Source organism: Ochotona curzoniae, unplaced genomic scaffold (genome assembly GCF_017591425.1).
Source record: "Ochotona curzoniae isolate NIBS_2020 unplaced genomic scaffold, NIBS_Ocur_1.0 contig_2688, whole genome shotgun sequence".
Lineage (NCBI taxonomy): Eukaryota > Metazoa > Chordata > Mammalia > Lagomorpha > Ochotonidae > Ochotona > Ochotona curzoniae.
In genome coordinates this window covers 1,146,240-1,163,436 of record NW_024465553.1, presented here as the reverse complement: position 1 = coordinate 1,163,436, position 17,197 = coordinate 1,146,240, and the positions used below count along the sequence as shown (strand labels likewise).

General features: G+C 56.1%; 1 protein-coding gene and 1 long non-coding RNA gene across 3 annotated transcripts in view; both read left to right on the top strand.

Annotated features, from left to right (window-relative positions):
* RCOR1 (REST corepressor 1) overlaps nt 1-10,011 on the top strand; it is a 55,559-nt gene extending 45,548 nt beyond the window's left edge. The window contains exons 8-12 of one of the 2 annotated variants that reach the window (XM_040975038.1): nt 100-294; nt 3,428-3,505; nt 4,482-4,539; nt 5,000-5,229; nt 6,567-10,011. In XM_040975038.1, coding sequence (XP_040830972.1) covers nt 100-294; nt 3,428-3,505; nt 4,482-4,539; nt 5,000-5,229; nt 6,567-6,608 — 603 coding nt within the window. In that variant the 3' untranslated portion in view covers nt 6,609-10,011. Of the gene's footprint in view, nt 1-99; nt 295-3,427; nt 3,557-3,634; nt 4,016-4,481; nt 4,540-4,999; nt 5,230-6,566 lie in introns of those variants that run through there. The other variant, XM_040975039.1, reaches the window with a different exon arrangement.
* A 1,772-nt stretch (nt 10,012-11,783) lies between these two features.
* On the top strand, nt 11,784-13,164 carry LOC121153086. The gene is made up of 2 exons (XR_005883338.1): nt 11,784-12,113; nt 12,501-13,164. It is a non-coding gene; the product is annotated as an uncharacterized LOC121153086 (long non-coding RNA).
* The last annotated feature ends 4,033 nt before the right edge of the window (nt 13,165-17,197 follow it).

The window sequence follows — 17,197 nt, the reverse complement described above, 5'->3', positions numbered from 1 at the left end:
GTGCTGTTGGTGCTTGTTAGTGTGCACATGCTAGAGAAAGTACCTTTTGGACTGTTGATGCTTGTTGGTTTCATTTGTCAAATTGTACGTGTCATGCAGGTACCCCCGACTGAGACAGTTCCTCAGGTCAAAAAAGAAAAACACAGCACACAGGCTAAGAACCGGGCCAAGAGGAAACCTCCGAAAGGCATGTTTCTTTCCCAGGAGGACGTGGAGGCTGTGTCTGCCAACGCCTCTGCTGCCGCCACGGTGCTGAGGCAGCTGGACATGGAGCTGGTCTCCATCAAGCGACAGGTAAGGTCAGCTCAGGCCCTGCTCGGGTGGGTGCTTTTGTTTTTCTCCAGTTCTGCCCTTTAGGTAAGCATCAATGTGCTGTTGTTTCCCAGCAAATGGGTCATTGTTCGGTTCTGTCGAGTCGGCTTGTCCCCAGCGGACTTGAAGCATTATAAGCAAAAGGAGCGTGTATAGGTGTGCGTCTGTGCTCAGTGACTCATCCAGGGCCCACGTGTTGTGCCCACCAGTGCTCCCCACGCCTCGCTCACCCCTCTGTCCCCTTGTGACGCCCTCTCTTCCGCAGCTCAGGAGAGGCTGCATTTGTAAGACTGCAGGCTGTTTCTGCTGTTTCTAGATGTTCCGTGAACAGCCATGCTGTGCTTGCGTGTTTTCCTCCCTGCGAGGAGGCTGACCCATGGACTCGCCGTTCTGTTGTCGTGTGCGTGGGCCGCTCTCGTCAGCCGCCCGTGACTACACCGTGGGGTGGCACTGCGGGGCTGTGCTGTGTGTTACTCACGCTTGTGCGCCCGGTGTTGAATGTGCTCCTGGATGTGAGGTGCTCTTGCAACTCACCCTGCTTTTTAAATTCTGTACTTGGTGTGTGCCCACTGCGTAGAAAGGGCTCATCATTGTTCCTGCCAGTGTGCATTTGGACCGAACATGCAGCCTAGGAGTGCAGGTGGTCTGTGCCTTGGCTCTCTCTCCTTCTTGCCAGATTCAGCTCAGAAACACTGGCCGTGTTGTGGAGTGACAGCTTGGTTCTGGGCCTCGTGCTCCTGGTTGGTTAGTCTCCTAGGAAGGTGAAGTGGAGGTCTGTGCTGTCTTCCTTCCTGCAGGGCTTCCTGAATAATGCCAAGTTTGTTACGGTGGGAGTTGACACCCCACCTGGACTGCAGCACAGCTGTGCTCTCATCTCAGGAGAATCACTTAATCTCCTTGGGCCTCCAGGCAAGATGAGTGTGTTCTGGCGTGACCTCTCAGGGACCCCCAGAGCACAGGCGTGTGCCGTGGGAGAGCTCTGTGCCCACCACCTCTCGCAGAGGGCTCCCTCCTCTGCTCAGGGGCCACCCAGCCATGATCATTTGTTGAGGCAACACAATGGGCTCTTGGTCTCCAGAGTTGAGCGCTTGCTTGGGAGCTAGCTCCGCACTGCTGTCTGCCTGGCCCCATGGCATGGTGCCACACTGCAGGCACTCGTGGTCGTCGGGTGGCAGGTCGTCCCTGGTCAGTTATGCTTCAGGACTTGGTTTCTTGGGCCCAGCGGCGTGGCCTAGCAGCTAAAGCCCTTGTCCCGAACATGCTGGGATCCCATATGGGTGCCAATTCTAGTCCCAGCAGCTCCACTTCCCACCCAGCTCCCTGCCTGTGGCCTGGGAAAGCAGTCGAGGATGGCCCAAAGCCTTGAGACCTGCACCCACGTGGGAGACCTGGAGGAAATTCCTGGCTCCTGGCTCCTGGCTCCTGGCTCCTGGCTCCTGGCTCCTGGCTCCTGGCTTCGGATTGGTGCAGCACCGGCCGTTGCAGTCACTTGGGGAGTGAATCATTGGATAGAAGATCTTCCTCTCTGTATATCTGACTTTGCAATAAAAATAAATAAATCTAAAAAAAAAAAGAGAGAGAGAGGACTTGGTTTCTTGGTTTCTTTCATGTGTCTCCCGAGGTAAGTTTCACGGTTCCTCCTGGAGACTTAGGCGAAGAGGTGCACACTGCAGCAGGCCTTTACTTCCCGGTGTGCTGCTCTCCATAATACGTTTCAGCCACGAAAATATATATGTGAATACTCGATTAGCTATGTCTGTTTACTTTACATGTGTTCTGTCAGGGAGAACATACGATATTTGTCCATTTGGGACTAGCTTATTTCACCGAGTATGATGATCTCCAGTGGGGAGCTGGTCTTTTTAATGTCCTTTGAGAAGAGTGTTTTGTAGTCTCTTCCACCCTGTAAGGAACCGCGAAGCCGTCTGGCTGTGCAGTTGTAAGGCTGTGTTGCTCTGAGTCAGCACAGTGTTTTCGTAGGCTAGTCCTGCCATGTGAGTGCTGGTTCAAGTCCTGGCTGCTCCACTTCCCAGTCCATCTGTCTGCATATGGTCTGTCCTCTTCCCTACTCTGAGGCCTCAGCTGTGGTCTTTGGTCAGGGAAACTCCTCCAGCCTGTGCCTCCTCTAGAAATCTGGACAAAAAAGCAGGAGGAAGGATGTGTAAACTGTGCAATTCTCTAAACTGGGAGCACTTGACAATCTTGAATTTCAGAAAGTGGTGTGAGTGTACCAAGTCATCCGAACAGATCCTGGGAGGTGCGCGGGATCGTAGGGGAAGCACGCGAGTGGTTACTGAGCCTGCATCCCATATGTGGGTGCCTCGTTTCAAATCCCAGTCACCTGCAGGGGAGACCGAGGTTGGAATCTGGGCTTTGCACTTAGTCCGGCCAACCCTGGCTATCAGGAATGTGAACCAGTGGATAGAAGATCTATTTCTGCTTTTCAGCCTTTCAACTTAAAAGGAATAAATAAAAATTGTCCTCAGAAGATGCCTGTGTAACTGACATGCGCCGCCCTCTTCCTCCTGTCTGACCTTTACTGCCCTGCAGCCCAGGCTGTGGTCTGCTGAGGAGCATCTTCTAATCATCAGTGTCTGATTTTCTTAGGAAAATTTGCTTGCTTGTTCTCTTGCTTTCTTAAAAGCGCCCTCTTTTCATGAGGTCAAGGAAGGAATCCGCTTTGCACAGGCCATGGGAGGATGGGAGAAGCGCCTTCCCCAGCGAGCTGCCTGGTCCGCCCTAGGCAGTGGCAAGCTGATGTGGTGTGTTGAACTAGAAAAGTCAGCTAGAGAAAGACAGTTGCTCCAGGTGTGGCTTGAGGGGCCTGCTTGATGGGATGCAGCACGGCGCCGTGTGGGGTCCCTGGAGGCCGACCTGAAGCCTCTGCTGTGTCCTGTGTCCTGTGAGCCGCTCCCTGTCTCCCTCAGCACCCCGTACCTGTCCCACGTGGGTGGGTCTGTGACAGCGTGTTCAGGGACACCACCTAGATCCCAGAAGTTGGAACGGCTCTGCTCTTGGTTCCTTTCTTTGCTTGTACTGAATTTATCAGTTTTGTTTTATTTGCATACATTTATGAAAGTTTTCCTTTTTAAAATGAAACTTTTTTTCCATTTAGATTCAAAATATTAAACAGACAAACAGTGCTCTCAAGGAGAAGCTGGATGGTGGAATAGAAGCTTACCGACTTCCGGAGGTAGGGCTGTGTGAGGGTCATCGGGTCTGTGTCCTCCCGGGCACTGGTCAGGTCTGTCCTCCCGGGCACTGGTCAGGTCTGTGTCCTCTCGGGCACTGGTCAGGTCTGTGTCCTCCCGGGCACTGGCAGGTCTGTCCTCCCGGGCACTGGTCGAAGCTGCTGCTTGGGGCCCTGACATCATGTGTGCTGTTTCCGCTTCCAGCCCAGCTTCCTGCTAATGAGCAGGTTATGGTGCAGATACTCGGACCTCTACCACCCACTTGAGAAAGCCTCGTGGCTCCTGGCATAGCCGTGTGTGTGATGGGCGGCTGGGGAGTGCGCTCAGTGAATGAGACGCCTGCAGTACCCACGTCACCTCCAGTGTGTGTCTCTTAGGAAGAAAGGCTTAGCGATCGGATTTCTCCAGCACGTGTCTCATATCAGAGTCCTGGGTTCAGAACCCATGTCCAGGCCCCACCCCATTTGTTACTACTTGAAAAGCAGAGAGATTTCCACCTGCCTTCAAAAGTCAGAGACAGGCCAGGACCTCAGGACCAGAACCTGTCACGGAGCTGCAGGGACCCCAAGGGCTTGAGCTCTGGCTTGCTGCCTCCGGCCCTCCCCTGTGGGGTCAGGTGCTGCAGGGGGCATCCGGACACAGCAACCTGCTCTGAAGCAGTGGTGGCTCGCACTTGGGGCCTGACATGCACATGCGAAAGTGTGTACTGAGTTCCCACGCCCAGCTGTGGCCCATCATCGTGGGCATTTGGTACGTGAAACAGTGGGCGGTAACTTGCTCTCCTTGTCCCTCTCAATTAGAAGCACAGGATTAAGACAGAAAGAAGGCCAGCCTGGAAAACAGCTGTGAAACAAAGAACATGGAAAGATCTAGACAGCTGCATGCGCCCTTGCTGAAGCTGAGCTCCGGGAGTCACTGCGCCTGTAAGGGACACAGTCATCTAACTCGATGTGCTCAAGCTGTCGTTTGCTTTCCCAGGTCATTCAGAAATGCAACGCGCGTTGGACCACAGAAGAGCAACTGCTTGCCGTCCAAGGTAGGGGCCCCTCAGCGGGCCAGCGCCGTCCCTCCCGCCTGTGCGTGTTCTGAGGCACTGTTGCTTCAGTCGGGGCACTGTCGTTCCTGTGGGCATACCTCTTTCTCCCCTCCTGCTTCTTGTAAGTTATAAAAGTTTACGTGGTGCCTCCGTGTGTGAATTTCCTGTCAGTGGCTCAGGGCTGAGCTGTTACTAGAAGGGACGAAGTGACAGCAGCAGGTACATGGGAGAACTCCTGGGCACGGGCACTGCAGTGGCACAGTGCACGGGCAGCCATCTGTCTGCGTCATGCAGGGCGGTGCGGGCACCTGCGCTAACCTGGCTCCACCCACTGATGCTTACTCCCCTCCCAAAATGGCGCCTGCTACCTTTCTTAGTTGGAGGAGGAAACAAAATGTGGTTTTTAAAATTGCTTTCCTGTTTTATTGAACAACAACGACGATGCTCTCTCCCACCCCAGCCATCCGGAAGTACGGTCGGGACTTTCAAGCCATCTCGGACGTGATTGGGAACAAGTCAGTAGTCCAAGTCAAGAACTTTTTTGTGAATTACCGACGCCGCTTCAACATAGACGAAGTCTTACAAGAATGGGAAGCAGAACATGGGAGAGAGGAGTCCAGCGGGCCCAGGTCGCAGAGAGCAGCCACATCCCCCGGGGACTGTGCCAAGACGCTTGAGGAGGATGGCGAGGTAAGATGGCACTCTTCCCTGCCACCTCATGCCCGCGTTCGCTTGACTTCTCAACTGCAGAAACGTGTTTAGGTTTCAGCTACATCAGTAACTTATGCTGGTGATTGACAGGATGTGTGTTGATTCCAGTCAGTTGGTGGTCACAGTTAAATTACTTAGCAAACTATGTGCGAGCTGTGAGGGAAACAGAAAGTCAAAGTACCTCAAGGATGGTGAGCCTGCCTTCTCTCAGGACCTGGCTCCCCGTGTGGGGCTCCCCGTGAGTACTGCCCGTGTGGGGCTCCCCGTGAATACCGCCACACAGCCCAGCAGGCCTCACGGTGGACGGGAATGGCGCCTGGCTTTCTTACCGAGGCTGAGACTTCAGCATGGCAACGGACTCTAGTAATGGACCGGGTGGTGACGCTGGTGGCTGGCGTCAGCACAGCCGCTGAGGCCTCTGGCCCCGTCTGCTGCCTCCCTGCTCGGCAGAGGCCTCCCCACGACATGCAAGCTTGATGGTGGGTGGGGGTGTCCTGTTGGCTCAGTTGTTCAGAGCCCCTGATGCTGGGCTGGCTTCAGAAGCTCCAAGAGTGGGCTGCTGCTGTGGCAGTGAGTTAAGCCGCTTGCTGTCAGCTCCCTGGTTCCACACTGGGTGGGTAGTGGAAGCTGGTGGAAGTGCAGGAGACACAGATGGAACTCCAGGCCCCAAGTTGCAGCCTGGCCCTTCTCTGGTGTTTGTAACCTTTTGGGAAGTTGAAACTGTCATCCTCTTTGTGCAAAACTGCCTTAGGAATAACTAAATCTTTTTAAAATTCTGAAGTAAAGTTTGGACCAAGATTCAGCATCACTAAGAGGTCATTGGGACCTGGAGAGGTCGGCCCTCACGCCCGAGGCGGATTGGACAGTTGAAGAGAGCAATCTCACTTGGAGTGCAGAGTGCTGGTGTGAACTGGCACGGTGCTCCCAGGTGGCCTCAAGTGGCCGCGTTCTGGCTCCTTGTCCTGGCTGTGTGTCCACAGCTCAACAGCTGGAGGACTGTGGCGACCCCAGGCCATTGTTGGCCCTGGACTGTGGAGAGGGGAGTGAGAGATGCCTGCAGGGCTTTAGGACAAAGTCGTGGGAGAGGCTCCTTCCTGGCCCAGCTGTTGGGAGTACCACCTCCCTCCGGCCAGTGGGGCTGATGCCAGGCTCTACCACCTAAGCTGTGCCATTCTTGGCTATTTTTGTTGCCATCTGTGATGGGCATCATTCAAGGAAGTGAGAGCTCACCCCGGTCAAGGTTTGCCAGGTGGGCTCCTGCCCTGGCAGCCATGCTTACTACCTTCCTGCTCATGGAGCCTCTCTCCTCTCTCCAGGCAGCTTCTGTGCTTGACGTTCGATACGCCTCTGCCTCCTGAGACACGCTGGTCGCTCGGGACCCTGGGGGTGGACTGCTGTGCCGGATTTCAGCTATTCCGACATCACCTCGCCATCTGCATCACTTCCCTGTGGACAAGCAGCTATTACCAAAGAGGCACGTACTCCCAGGCCTCGTGCTGCATCTGCCTTAATTCCCTGCTCGGTCCTCTGGCAGCGTCACTTCCTCTCACGCTGCCTGCGTGCTGGGGCCTCTGCAGCCCGAGCCCCTGCTGGCTCCCAGTCGGCGGTCTCCTCAGAAGGCGTGGCTCTGTTCCCGCATGGCCTGCGAGCTCTACTTTGTGCACAACGTCTTGTTTGGAGTGACTGAGACCCTGTTGGCCTTGTAGAAAGTGTCTCCTGTTGGTTCTGAGCAGCCCTCGGCACACAGCGTGCTTCTGTGGCGTCGCAGACTGCAGCAGGCCCTGTCATGCCGGTGTCCTGATGGCGTCTCCTGTCCCCCACGCTCAGTTGGCTGACTCCCCTTGCCCTCTCCTCTGCGTGGCAGCAGTGCCCAGGTGCTGCCTCGGCCCTCTCTGCCTTCAGCCCTCAGCCCCAGCTCTCCCGCACCCAGCACCACTCCCTGCTCCCAGAAACCCAGTCCCTCACCGGACCTGGTGCTCGTATACGGCCTTGGTGCCTTCTCCTTCCGGCAACCACGTGACCGCCCTTCTCTGTTGTAGCGTCTCATTTCTTTAAGGTTTACCGCTTGCCAAAGATGACATCCCTGAGATGAGGAGACGGGAGAGCTGCTGCAGGCTGGCAGCGTGCGTGTGCCCGCACAGAGCTGGGCAAGGCTCGGGAACACGCTGTCATCTGTGCTCATGCCCTGGCTGTGCCTGGCCTGTTCTGTGTCACTCCGCGTGTCTGGTGTGTCCTTCATGTACTGGCGGGACCACAGGCCTTTCCTCTCCCGGTGTTAGCGCACAGGACGCAGAGTGATCGGTGTGCTGGTCTCAGGGCAGCCTGATGGCAAGGAACTCCAGCAGGTGACGTGTGATGTCCCCTCCGCGCGCTCGCGGCCTGAGCCTGCCAGGCGCTGTGAGTGGAGCCCAGAGCCCCAGGCCCGCCCTCAGCCGTCGCGCGCCGCACTACAGGTGTTAAAGTAGCTTTTGTTGCTTTTACTTACATCACTTAAATACTTTGTTCTGCTTCCAAAACCAAAAAGAAAGAACCTGCAGATGCTTGAAGGCGTAACCAGAATTCTGAAGAATTTAAAATATGCAATTAGATGTGCTGTTTCGACTTCACGCACCTTGCTGTTTTTGCTTTGTTTTAAAGTCCACTGATTTTCTCTTTAGAAAGAGGGTCAGTTAGAAACCTAGATTTTTTGGAATTATGCATTCTCTTTTAGAAGTTTGGAGAAAGGTCACTCGTGGGGGACAGTGAGTGGGACTTTGCTGTCTCTTGCCGTCTTGTTCTTGTACAAGGTGTCTGCTGGTCCAGGAAAGCCTGCAGTGAGCAGCGTCAGGAGCCCCGGCTCACTGGTCCTGCCTGGTGACAGGGTAGCAGCGTAACACTCGTACCAGGGTGGGCTTGTTAGCCGCCTGCCGGGCCAGGGCGGGCCAGCACAGACACACGAGGAGCCGCTCTGCGTTTTGCACAAGGCTAGAAGGGGCCACTGGGCCTGACCGGGAGGGCGTACCCAGGCCCTTGCTCCAGGGATTGGGCGCTCGGTGCCCAGCCCGCCCTGCGCACTGTGGCGAGGGGAGCAGCACTGGCTGTGGTCCTCTGTCCTCCACGCAGTCCCTTCCTTTGGCGCCGGCGCCCCGGTGTCTGTGCTGGAGCTCCAGCCATCGCAGCAGCCCCGTGAGCTCTCGTCCCCGGGGAGAGGGGTCCACCCGGTCGTGGTGTTGCTTCACCAGCAAATCGCACTGCGTTCTAGACTTCTTTTCCTTACACTGTCTGCAATGATGTAAATGCAAGAGTCACTTAGCTTCAGAAGCTAAATGGTGTGGTCTTATTTATGTGAAGGCCTCGGGCGCACTGGTAGGTGCTGTTTGGGGCGTGGTCGTTGCTACAAAATGGAATGTTCCCTTAAGCATTGTCTTTCAAATGATCAATGTGAATGTCATAATTATATATTTTTGTGGGAAATTTCTCCTAAGTATAAGTTATTGTGCAAAATATAGTAATGTTGACGCAAATAATAGTTTAACTTTTAGTTTAGAAATCCTAAAAGATATAAATTGTGTTGCGTATGCATTAAAAGTTTTATTTAATTTTATGTAGATGTGTAAAGTTAGGTAGAAGTTTTTCACTTATCCATTTAAACACCTGTTACTTGAATATTGTGTTGACTGGCCTGCAGCAGTGATGATGGGCGGGTTCTGGAGCAGTTCTGCCCGCGGCGTGCCCACCCTGGTGGTGTGCGGGCAGGCCCGGGCACACCCTCCCTCTTGTCTTGGTGGCTTTGCCAGGACCCCATCCTCAGGGTGGCTTCAGCAGCTCCTGTGATGGTCACAAACCTGTCCTTGAAACACAAAGATGAGTGATTTGGGCTTTGGAGGCTCCCTGTAGTGGGCCGATTGCACACGCCACTGTCAGCGTGTTATTGTCGCTTTAACCTCCGACAATGCCCTGTTCTTGTCTTTCTAAATAGCAGATGTACTCTTGGTATAATTGCACACCAAAAATAAGCCAAACAGTGCATTACACTAACTGGATCCCTGCTTTTATAAAAGTGAGCGAGGGAGTGAGGAAGCCTGCCCCCACGAGAGCCACTTAGCCTCTCGCCCAGCCGTGTCTCGGTCGCATCACCCCGGACTCCGCTTCCAGTGCCCAGTGGAGCTTTCCCTCAGATTGACCCCCCCGCAGCCCGGTGACCTGCGTCGGGGTCCCCTGCGCAGTGCACGCGGCCGCACCCCAATCTGCAGCTCGCCCCGCCTACAGGGAAGCACAACTGCAATGCCGCTGCGGTCCAGCAGAAGGCAGGCCAGTCCACAGTCTATGCATGTTGTAAGGTAATGCGTGTTTACAGTCGCCGCCTCCTGCAGCCAGCATTGATACTGGAGTGGATAGTACCCGTTATGTAGACTTACCAATTTTGCTAAGTGCTTTTTAGACTGCTTAAAAATTTTTCCAGATTTTAAAAGATGTATAAGGTTAAGTTTGCAAATATAATGGAAATGCTGTATATCTTTTGAAGTGATAAACCCATGTTGGAATTTTAAAGAAAATACATTGTGATAACGCGGGTGTAGGTGCTGCTTGCCTGTCTCTGCCTGTTCCCTGCTCGGCACACCTGCCGTGCCAAGCAGCCATAGCAGCACAAGCGCTTACCCAGATGTTGAATGGCAACTTTTGTTAGTAGAAATTGGAAAATTTATTTGTGGAATTCTGCAGAATTCATTTTCTATTTCCAATATTTGCTGAAGTTAAATAAATTTCAAGCCTTTGCAGTAACAGAGACAGAATGGAAGCACCTTGTGCCCCACCCAGCCCTCCTGCGGCCTCGCACCACACGGGCCGCGGTGAGCGTGGCCCCGGACGACTTCCCCGCCATGCCTCGGGAAGGCGGGCTTTCCCACCACCAGCAGCTGTCTGTCTTCCTCATGCCCAGCCTTGCACCAGCTCCTGGAGGCTGAGGTCCGTTCCCCTGACCCAGTCCTGGCAGCATGGAGACCTGCTCTGCCTGGCATGGAACAGGGGTCAGCTAGTGGCTGCTGGGACGCAGCACTGCCCTGAACAGAGCACTCAGTAGGTAGGTTTGTCTGCGCCCTGGGGCATCTGGGGTGAGGGCTGGGCTCCTTGGGACTTCACAGAATGTCCCAGGGCCAGTCCTGCAGGAGGATAGCCAGCTCCTCGGCCTGTCCTCAGGCGGCATTTGGAGAGGCCGTCAGAGGTCACTGTTTGATTTTATGGAGAGCAGGGGGAGCAAGGGCCAAGGGCTTCCTGCCCTGAGACTGGAGGGAGAGGAAAGTAAAGAAGGAGTGATATGGAGTGGGGCCAGTGTTGTAGCACAGGGGGTTAGCTGCCTGCATCCCACAGGAGTGCTGCTTTAAGTTCCCACCTCTTCCCTTCCGTCTAGCTTCCCACGGATGCACCTGGGAACGCAGTGGAAGATGATTCAAGTGTGTGTGTGTTTTTTAAGATTTATTTAATTTATTGGAAAGGCAGGTGTACAGAGAGGAGGAGAGACAGAGAGGAAGCTCTTCCGTACGATGATTCACTCCCCAAGTGAGCGCAACGGCCGATGCTATGCCAATCCGAAGCCAGGATCCAGGAACTACTTCTGGGTGTCCCACATGGGTGCAGAGTCCCAAGGCTTTAGGCTGTTCTTGACTGCTTTCCCGGGCCACAGGCAGGGAGCTGGATGGGAAGTGGAGCTACCAGGATTAGAACTGGCGCCCATATGGGATCCCAGTGCATTCAAGGCGAGGACCTTAACCACTATGCTGTTGTGCTGGGCCCAATTCAAGTGTTTGAACCACTAATACCTGTGTTGAATATTTGGCTTTGCCTGACCCAACCCCCCACCTTGCAGCCATTTGGAGAGTGAACCAGTGAATAGAAGGTCCTTTCTCTCCCCTCTGATTTACCAGTAAGACAGGGAGGGCGTAGCTGAGGGTGGCCCTCCCCGACGTGGACTTACTGCATCACTTCTTGGATGGGAGGCGTCCGCTGTGGCTCTCTCGCTTGATTGTGTGCGTGGTGCCACTTGGGGGTGGACACAGGCAGCAGCTCATGGGGTCTGAGCAGGAAAACGCCCGTGTCCAGTTGTTCATGGGCCCCTTCTTGGCCTCGCCTCATGCAGTCTCACCTGGGTGCTCACACATGGCAGGCCCTTCTGTCCATACTAGATGCGATGGAATGCAGTCCTGTAGGACACAGTGTCCGCCCCCCAGCCAGCCCAGCACCTCCCCCCCGTGCGGTGTCCCCCCAGCCAGCCCAGCACCTCCCCCCATGCGATGTCACCCCCAGCCAGCCCAGCACCTCCTCCCCGTGCGGTGTGTCCCCCCCCCCAGCCAGCCCAGCACCTCCCCCCCGTGTGGTGTCCCCCCAGCCAGCCCAGCACCTCCCCCCCGTGTGGTGTCCCCCCAGCCAGCCCAGCACCTCCTCCCCGTGTGGTGTCCCCCCAGCCAGCCCAGCACCTCCCCCCCGTGCGATGTCACCCCCAGCCAGCCCAATATCTCCCGCCCCCCCGCTGATCTGCTCGCCAGTGCTCCTGCCTCCTGCTCCTTATCTGACTCGCTTTCTCTGTGTTCGCAGCACTGGACACCAGCCCTCATGGTGTTCTGGTGAAACCTGGCCACAGTCGGTGCTGCAGGCCGTCTGCTACATGGAAGAGATGGTGACGACACCGCAGTGTGATGGTGCCTCTTAGTGTCTTTGGCAGCTTCTGTTCTTGCCTTGGCATCCAGCAAGTGAAGGTACTCGGAGGTACCCGGCTTGCTCGCCTTGGCCTGGCACAGCGGGTGTGTGAGCCATCACAGGCTGCCATTCACTCGCTGCCTCTGCAGGCTCAGGGCTCCACACCTGAGGGATGGAGCCACGGCATGGCCAAGGTGAGCCCCTGCGTGGCCCTGACACCCCCGCAAACAGCAGCAGACGGGCCTGGCATGGTGGCTCAGTTAGCTAATCCTCCCCATGTGGGTGCTGGTTCCTAGTCTAGCTGCTGCACTTCCCATCCAACTTCCTGCTTGTAGCTTGGGAAAGTGGTGGATGCTAACCCAAGTCCTTGGGACCCTGCACCCATGGGAGACCCGGAGGGAGCTCCTGGCTTCAGATCAACAGCTGTAGCTATTGTGGCCATTTGGGAGTGAATCATAAGGTTTGCTCTGTAAACCTGTGTTTCCAATAAAAATAAGATACTTTAAACTGCAACAGCAAAAAGAAGGAGGCAGCTCCCTGCCTCCACCATCTAGCCCTGTTCTCTCCATTGGCATTCGCAGCATGGGCGCGCACATGCTGCTCTGCGCCTTGCTTGTTGCTGAGCCTCGGATCTCTTCCCATGGGAGCCTCCCGGATCGCTGTGTGGCTGTGAGCGGCGTCCAGCACCCGTGTGCCGCCGGACTCGGCTGTGTGCTGGCTGACGCTCGGCACTCGCCACCTTGCCTGCTGCAGCAAGAGCACTTCCTGAGGTGCCCTCCCAGCTGCTTTAGCACCAGGCCGTCAGCACCTGAGGTGCCCCCCAAGCCCACAGGACGGGCCCTAAGGCTGAAGAGCTGGAGTGCAGACGGTGAGTCCTCAGTGCCCAGAGAGGCCGAGCAGCGCCTGTTACCTGTGCTGGGAAGATCTGCTGGCAGGCTGTAGAGAGGTTGTCGCTGGTGTCCTGCTGCTCCGAGTCCAGCACTGGCTGGCCAGCCCTGAGCAGACAGCCTTCCCCAGGCTCCCAAGGGACCAGTGGCAGGGCAGGACACCCCTTCCCTTTGGGTTCACGGCAGCTTGGCCCTGCTCTCCTGTACCCCCAGCTGGGCATGCCCAGGCCTTCCTCGGGTGGTCCGCCTCCCCTGCTGTTCCTCCGGGGCTCGAGCCACAGCGGCCTGCCTTGGCTCAGCCGGAGCCTTGGCCAGCTCTTTGAAGCCAGATTGTTCCTGGCTGGGAACTCCTCGTTCTTCCATTCTTTCTCATTCTGGATTCCCTCAGCCACTGAAAGAGACAAGGAAACGAGGAAAGAGAGCAGGCCTGTCTCCAGGATGCTCGGGAAACTGGAGGGCAGTCGGGGAGACACAAGGTGGGAAGCTGGGGCCGGTGCTGTGGGGTTGCATGCTAAGCCTCTGCCTTTAGCACTGCAGCCCACAGAGGAGCCTGTTTGAGTTCCAGTGTGCGTGGGAAGCAGCCCAAGTCCATCGGCCCCTGCACCCACCCATGCAGGGGATCTGGAAGAAGCTCCTGGCTTCAGACTGTTCCATCTGGGGAGTGAGCCAGTGGGTGAAGATGTCTCTGAAACTAAGCTTCAAATACATATGAATATCATAAGCGAAGTAGCGTTAAAAGAATCCCAGGGTCACCAAGCTGGGGCTGGTGCCTGGGTGCCCTCACACATGGTGGTGTGCCTGGCGGCAGAGCCAGCTCCTCTGCTTGCAGCCTGTCGTCCCAAGGTCCACCCCGGAGGACAGCAAGTTCTCAAGCCCCTGCCACCCACCAGAGACACTTGGATGGCAATATGGACGCCTGGCCTCAGCCCGGCCCAGCCCCGGCCCTTGCAGCCATTTGGACATTGAAGGAGAGAGTGAGAGATACGTTTCTCTGTCATTCCACCTTTCAAAGCTTTAAGAAAGAAATGCGAGTGTCTTAAGTGAAAGCTCCTTGAGGGATTTGTGAGCAGAATTGAGCATTATTAGGACCGGAAGGCAAAGACGCCGAGGTCCCTGGGTGAGGAACAGAAGGGGTGTGTAAGCAGAGCTGCGGCAGCTGCCAGCCTCAGTGGGCGTCCACCCTGTCCCTCTGGGCAGTAGTGGGTAGAGGAGCAGTGGGCCTCAACTCGGGGTGTGAGGAAGTAATGAATGCCCGGTAAGGTGTCAGGCCAGACTGGAGACCAGGGCACCGGTCCCCAGGCAGGGAGGGTCACTGAATCTCTGTGTCAGGCTGCAGAGGCCAGAGGCAGCACCAAAAAGGACACGGCCATGAAAGGGATTCCTGAGCAGGACTCTGCTCTACCGGGCTCCCTGCCAACAAGCCCCTTAAAGGGCACCCCGTAATTGGAACTGTGTGAACACACCCAGCCCACTGTGACTGTCATGGCTCCCCGCTTCCCTGCCGTACTCAGTAAAGTCCTGTGCCCTGCAGGCCTGGGAAGTTAAACATTTGAACGTGCAATATGGTTTCCCTTGGATGTGGGTTATTTTCACAGCATCTTCAAAGAATGCAGCGGGCCCTCCTGTGTCAGCATCCGAGACTGAAGTGAGAGTGAACGGCCGCTGGCGGCCCTCAGGGCACACTGCTCTGTTCTCCACAGGAACGAAAGGCATCATTAAAACACTGCATTCTTAGAGCTAGCCTTAGTGTCGATCTTGGTTTTTCCCTTGTAGCATAAATTAAAAGGCTTGTGCAGTCAAGTGGACTGTCAGCTTGGTTCTGGACACACGGTATCTGCAGATGTGATTCAGGGACTGACAGGATTGGTGATGAAACAAATTCAATAGCAAGAGAACAAGCAAAAGGAAAAGACACTTGAGTAGGCATCGCTCAGTGCACGTGGCCAGCAGGTGCACAGTGCCGCGGGGCTTCACTCGTGGACAGGAAACAGCTGCAACCGCTGAGAGCCGTCCCCGTGCATCTGGTCGCTGCTGGAGAGCGAGCTAGAACTGCCGCAGCATGAAGCAAGCATGTGTGGGAGGCAGCTCCGTGCCCGTGCTGGCCGAGATGGAACCGAAGCTGTGATCAGCGAGTGAGCGGGTGAGGCAGCTGTGTGCACAGTAGGGTACCGTTGCACTGTCGAAGGGAGTTGTGGAGTGGGCACTGAGGGGAAGCCACTGTGTGGACACCTGCAGCCCCCTCATGGTGCAGCAGCACTCCTGACCCAGCTCCTTGCTGAGGGGCTCAGGGACCTCCCTCCACCCCCTCTGTCCCTCAGACAGGCCCAGGAACAGGCTATCAAGTTTCGGAAGAGCTGTCCACCCTTTGCTTTTCACCCGTTTTGGGGCAGTTGACATCCCCACCTGGCCTAGATGAGCTAGTGATCATGTCCTCCTTATGCGTCCGGACGTGCTGCCCACTGCACAGGCATCAGCTGAGGAGGTCCAGTCCCAACACGCGTTCTGAGGTCGGACCACACATCCTGTCATTTCCCATGCCCTGGGTCTAAGTCCAGCAGTTTAATTTGGGAGTCTCCCCAAGAAACCTCATCTGGGGTGACCTCAGACTTGACTCTAGTGTGCCAGCCAGTGCAGGGTCAGGTGTGGTCTGTCACCTACACCAGTGCACATACCAGTGGACACAGCTGCCTGGTCAGTTCTGCCCCCAGCCCTATTTCTCGTGCAACCTGATGCTGCAGCCTAGCCCAGCCCAGCACATGGTGCCACAAAATAGAACAATCCGCAGTAACCTCCTCAAGGCCCTTCCCCAGCCCTGGTTTTCACATGTGCCGGCCTCTACTGTGGCCTAGCCCAGCATAGCCTGTATCTCATCAGGCTCTCGAGCACATCCAGGGGTGAGCATCTTAGCTCAGGCCAACCTGCTCCCATACCCAGTCCTTTTGTGCACCCAAAGGTGCCACCACCTTATCCAGCTTGGCCCACCTCTAATTGGTTGTTGTGCTCACCAGTGTAGACACAGCCTAGCAGTGTAGACACCACAGTTCTGTTACAGGCCCGCTCCCAGTCCTGGGTCTTGCGCCTTCCTGGGGTTACTGCAGGCCAGCCTGACATGACTCACACTCAGCCCTGGCACTAGCCAGTTGGTGCTGCGTGCTAGCTCAGCTGACCCCCACCCTTTCTGACTCATGTGTGTGACTGGGCACAGCAACTGAGTCCGGTCTGACTCACCCCCAGGCCAATCCACTCCCAGCCCCAGCTCTCACACTCACCAGTGGAAGCAGCAGCCCAGCGAGGGAATCACTGCCCTACCAGACCTGCTGCCTACCCAGGTCTTGTGTTTGCCAGCAGGTACTGTGGCCCAGTCTGAGGTGGTCCACCCTCAGTATTGGCATTCACTAGTAGATGCTCCAGCCTGCTTCAGCCTGGCCTGCCCCCAATCCCAGCTATGGCCAACAAGTGTAGCAGCCTTGCCCACCCACACCCCTTATGTGAACTAGTGGGTGTTGTGGTCCAACTCTGCCTGGCTCTTGTGCCAGTGTGTGCTATAGACTGACCCTGTCCCACCCCCAGATCTGGCTCACACATATCACGATGGCTGCTGCAGCCCAGCATGATCTGGCCTCAAGTTCCTCAAGTTCCCCTACAAGACTCACTCCCAGCAATGGATCTCGCGTGTGCCAGCCAGAGGTGCTGCCCAGACAGATAATGGCCAGCCCCAGTCCTGGCACTCACCAATAGGTACTGTGGCCTAACCTCAGTGGCCCGCACCCATTCCAGCTCTCACTGCCTAGCCTGCCCCACCCCCAGACAGCTCTTCATTAACTGGTGGGTGCCACACCCTAGCCTGGCTTATCACGCACATCCTTTTGTAGTCATGCTCAGTCTGGCATTGCCACAGACACAGCCACACACGTGGCAATGGGTGCTATAGCCTTGCCCTGCCTGGTTCACCCACAGCTCAGATACTACCAGTGGGAGCTGCTGTCCAGCAGGGGAGTCCCCAGAGTTCGACCAGGCCTGTTCCGAGCCAAGTCTTGTGCATGCTGGCAAGTGCTTTGAAGCAGCCTGACCTGACCCACCCACAGTCTCGGCTCTTGATGGTGAGTATTGTCCTAGCCAGCTGGGTGTGGCCCACACCCTGTCTTGGCTGTCCTGTGTGACAGCAAGTGGTGAGGCCTAGCGCAGTCTAGGTTCTTCCAGATTTGCCCCACACAAACACAAGGGCCCCAGCCTGGCCTGACCTGCTCCAGCTCTAGCCCTCAGCAGGAGCTGCAATCTGGTAGGTTAGTTCCGCAAACTCCCCTACCAGGTCTGCTCCTGGTCCCAGAGCTCACACATGCTTGCTGGTGGGTGCAATGGCCCTGCTTGGCATGGTCTGCCCTCAGTCCTTG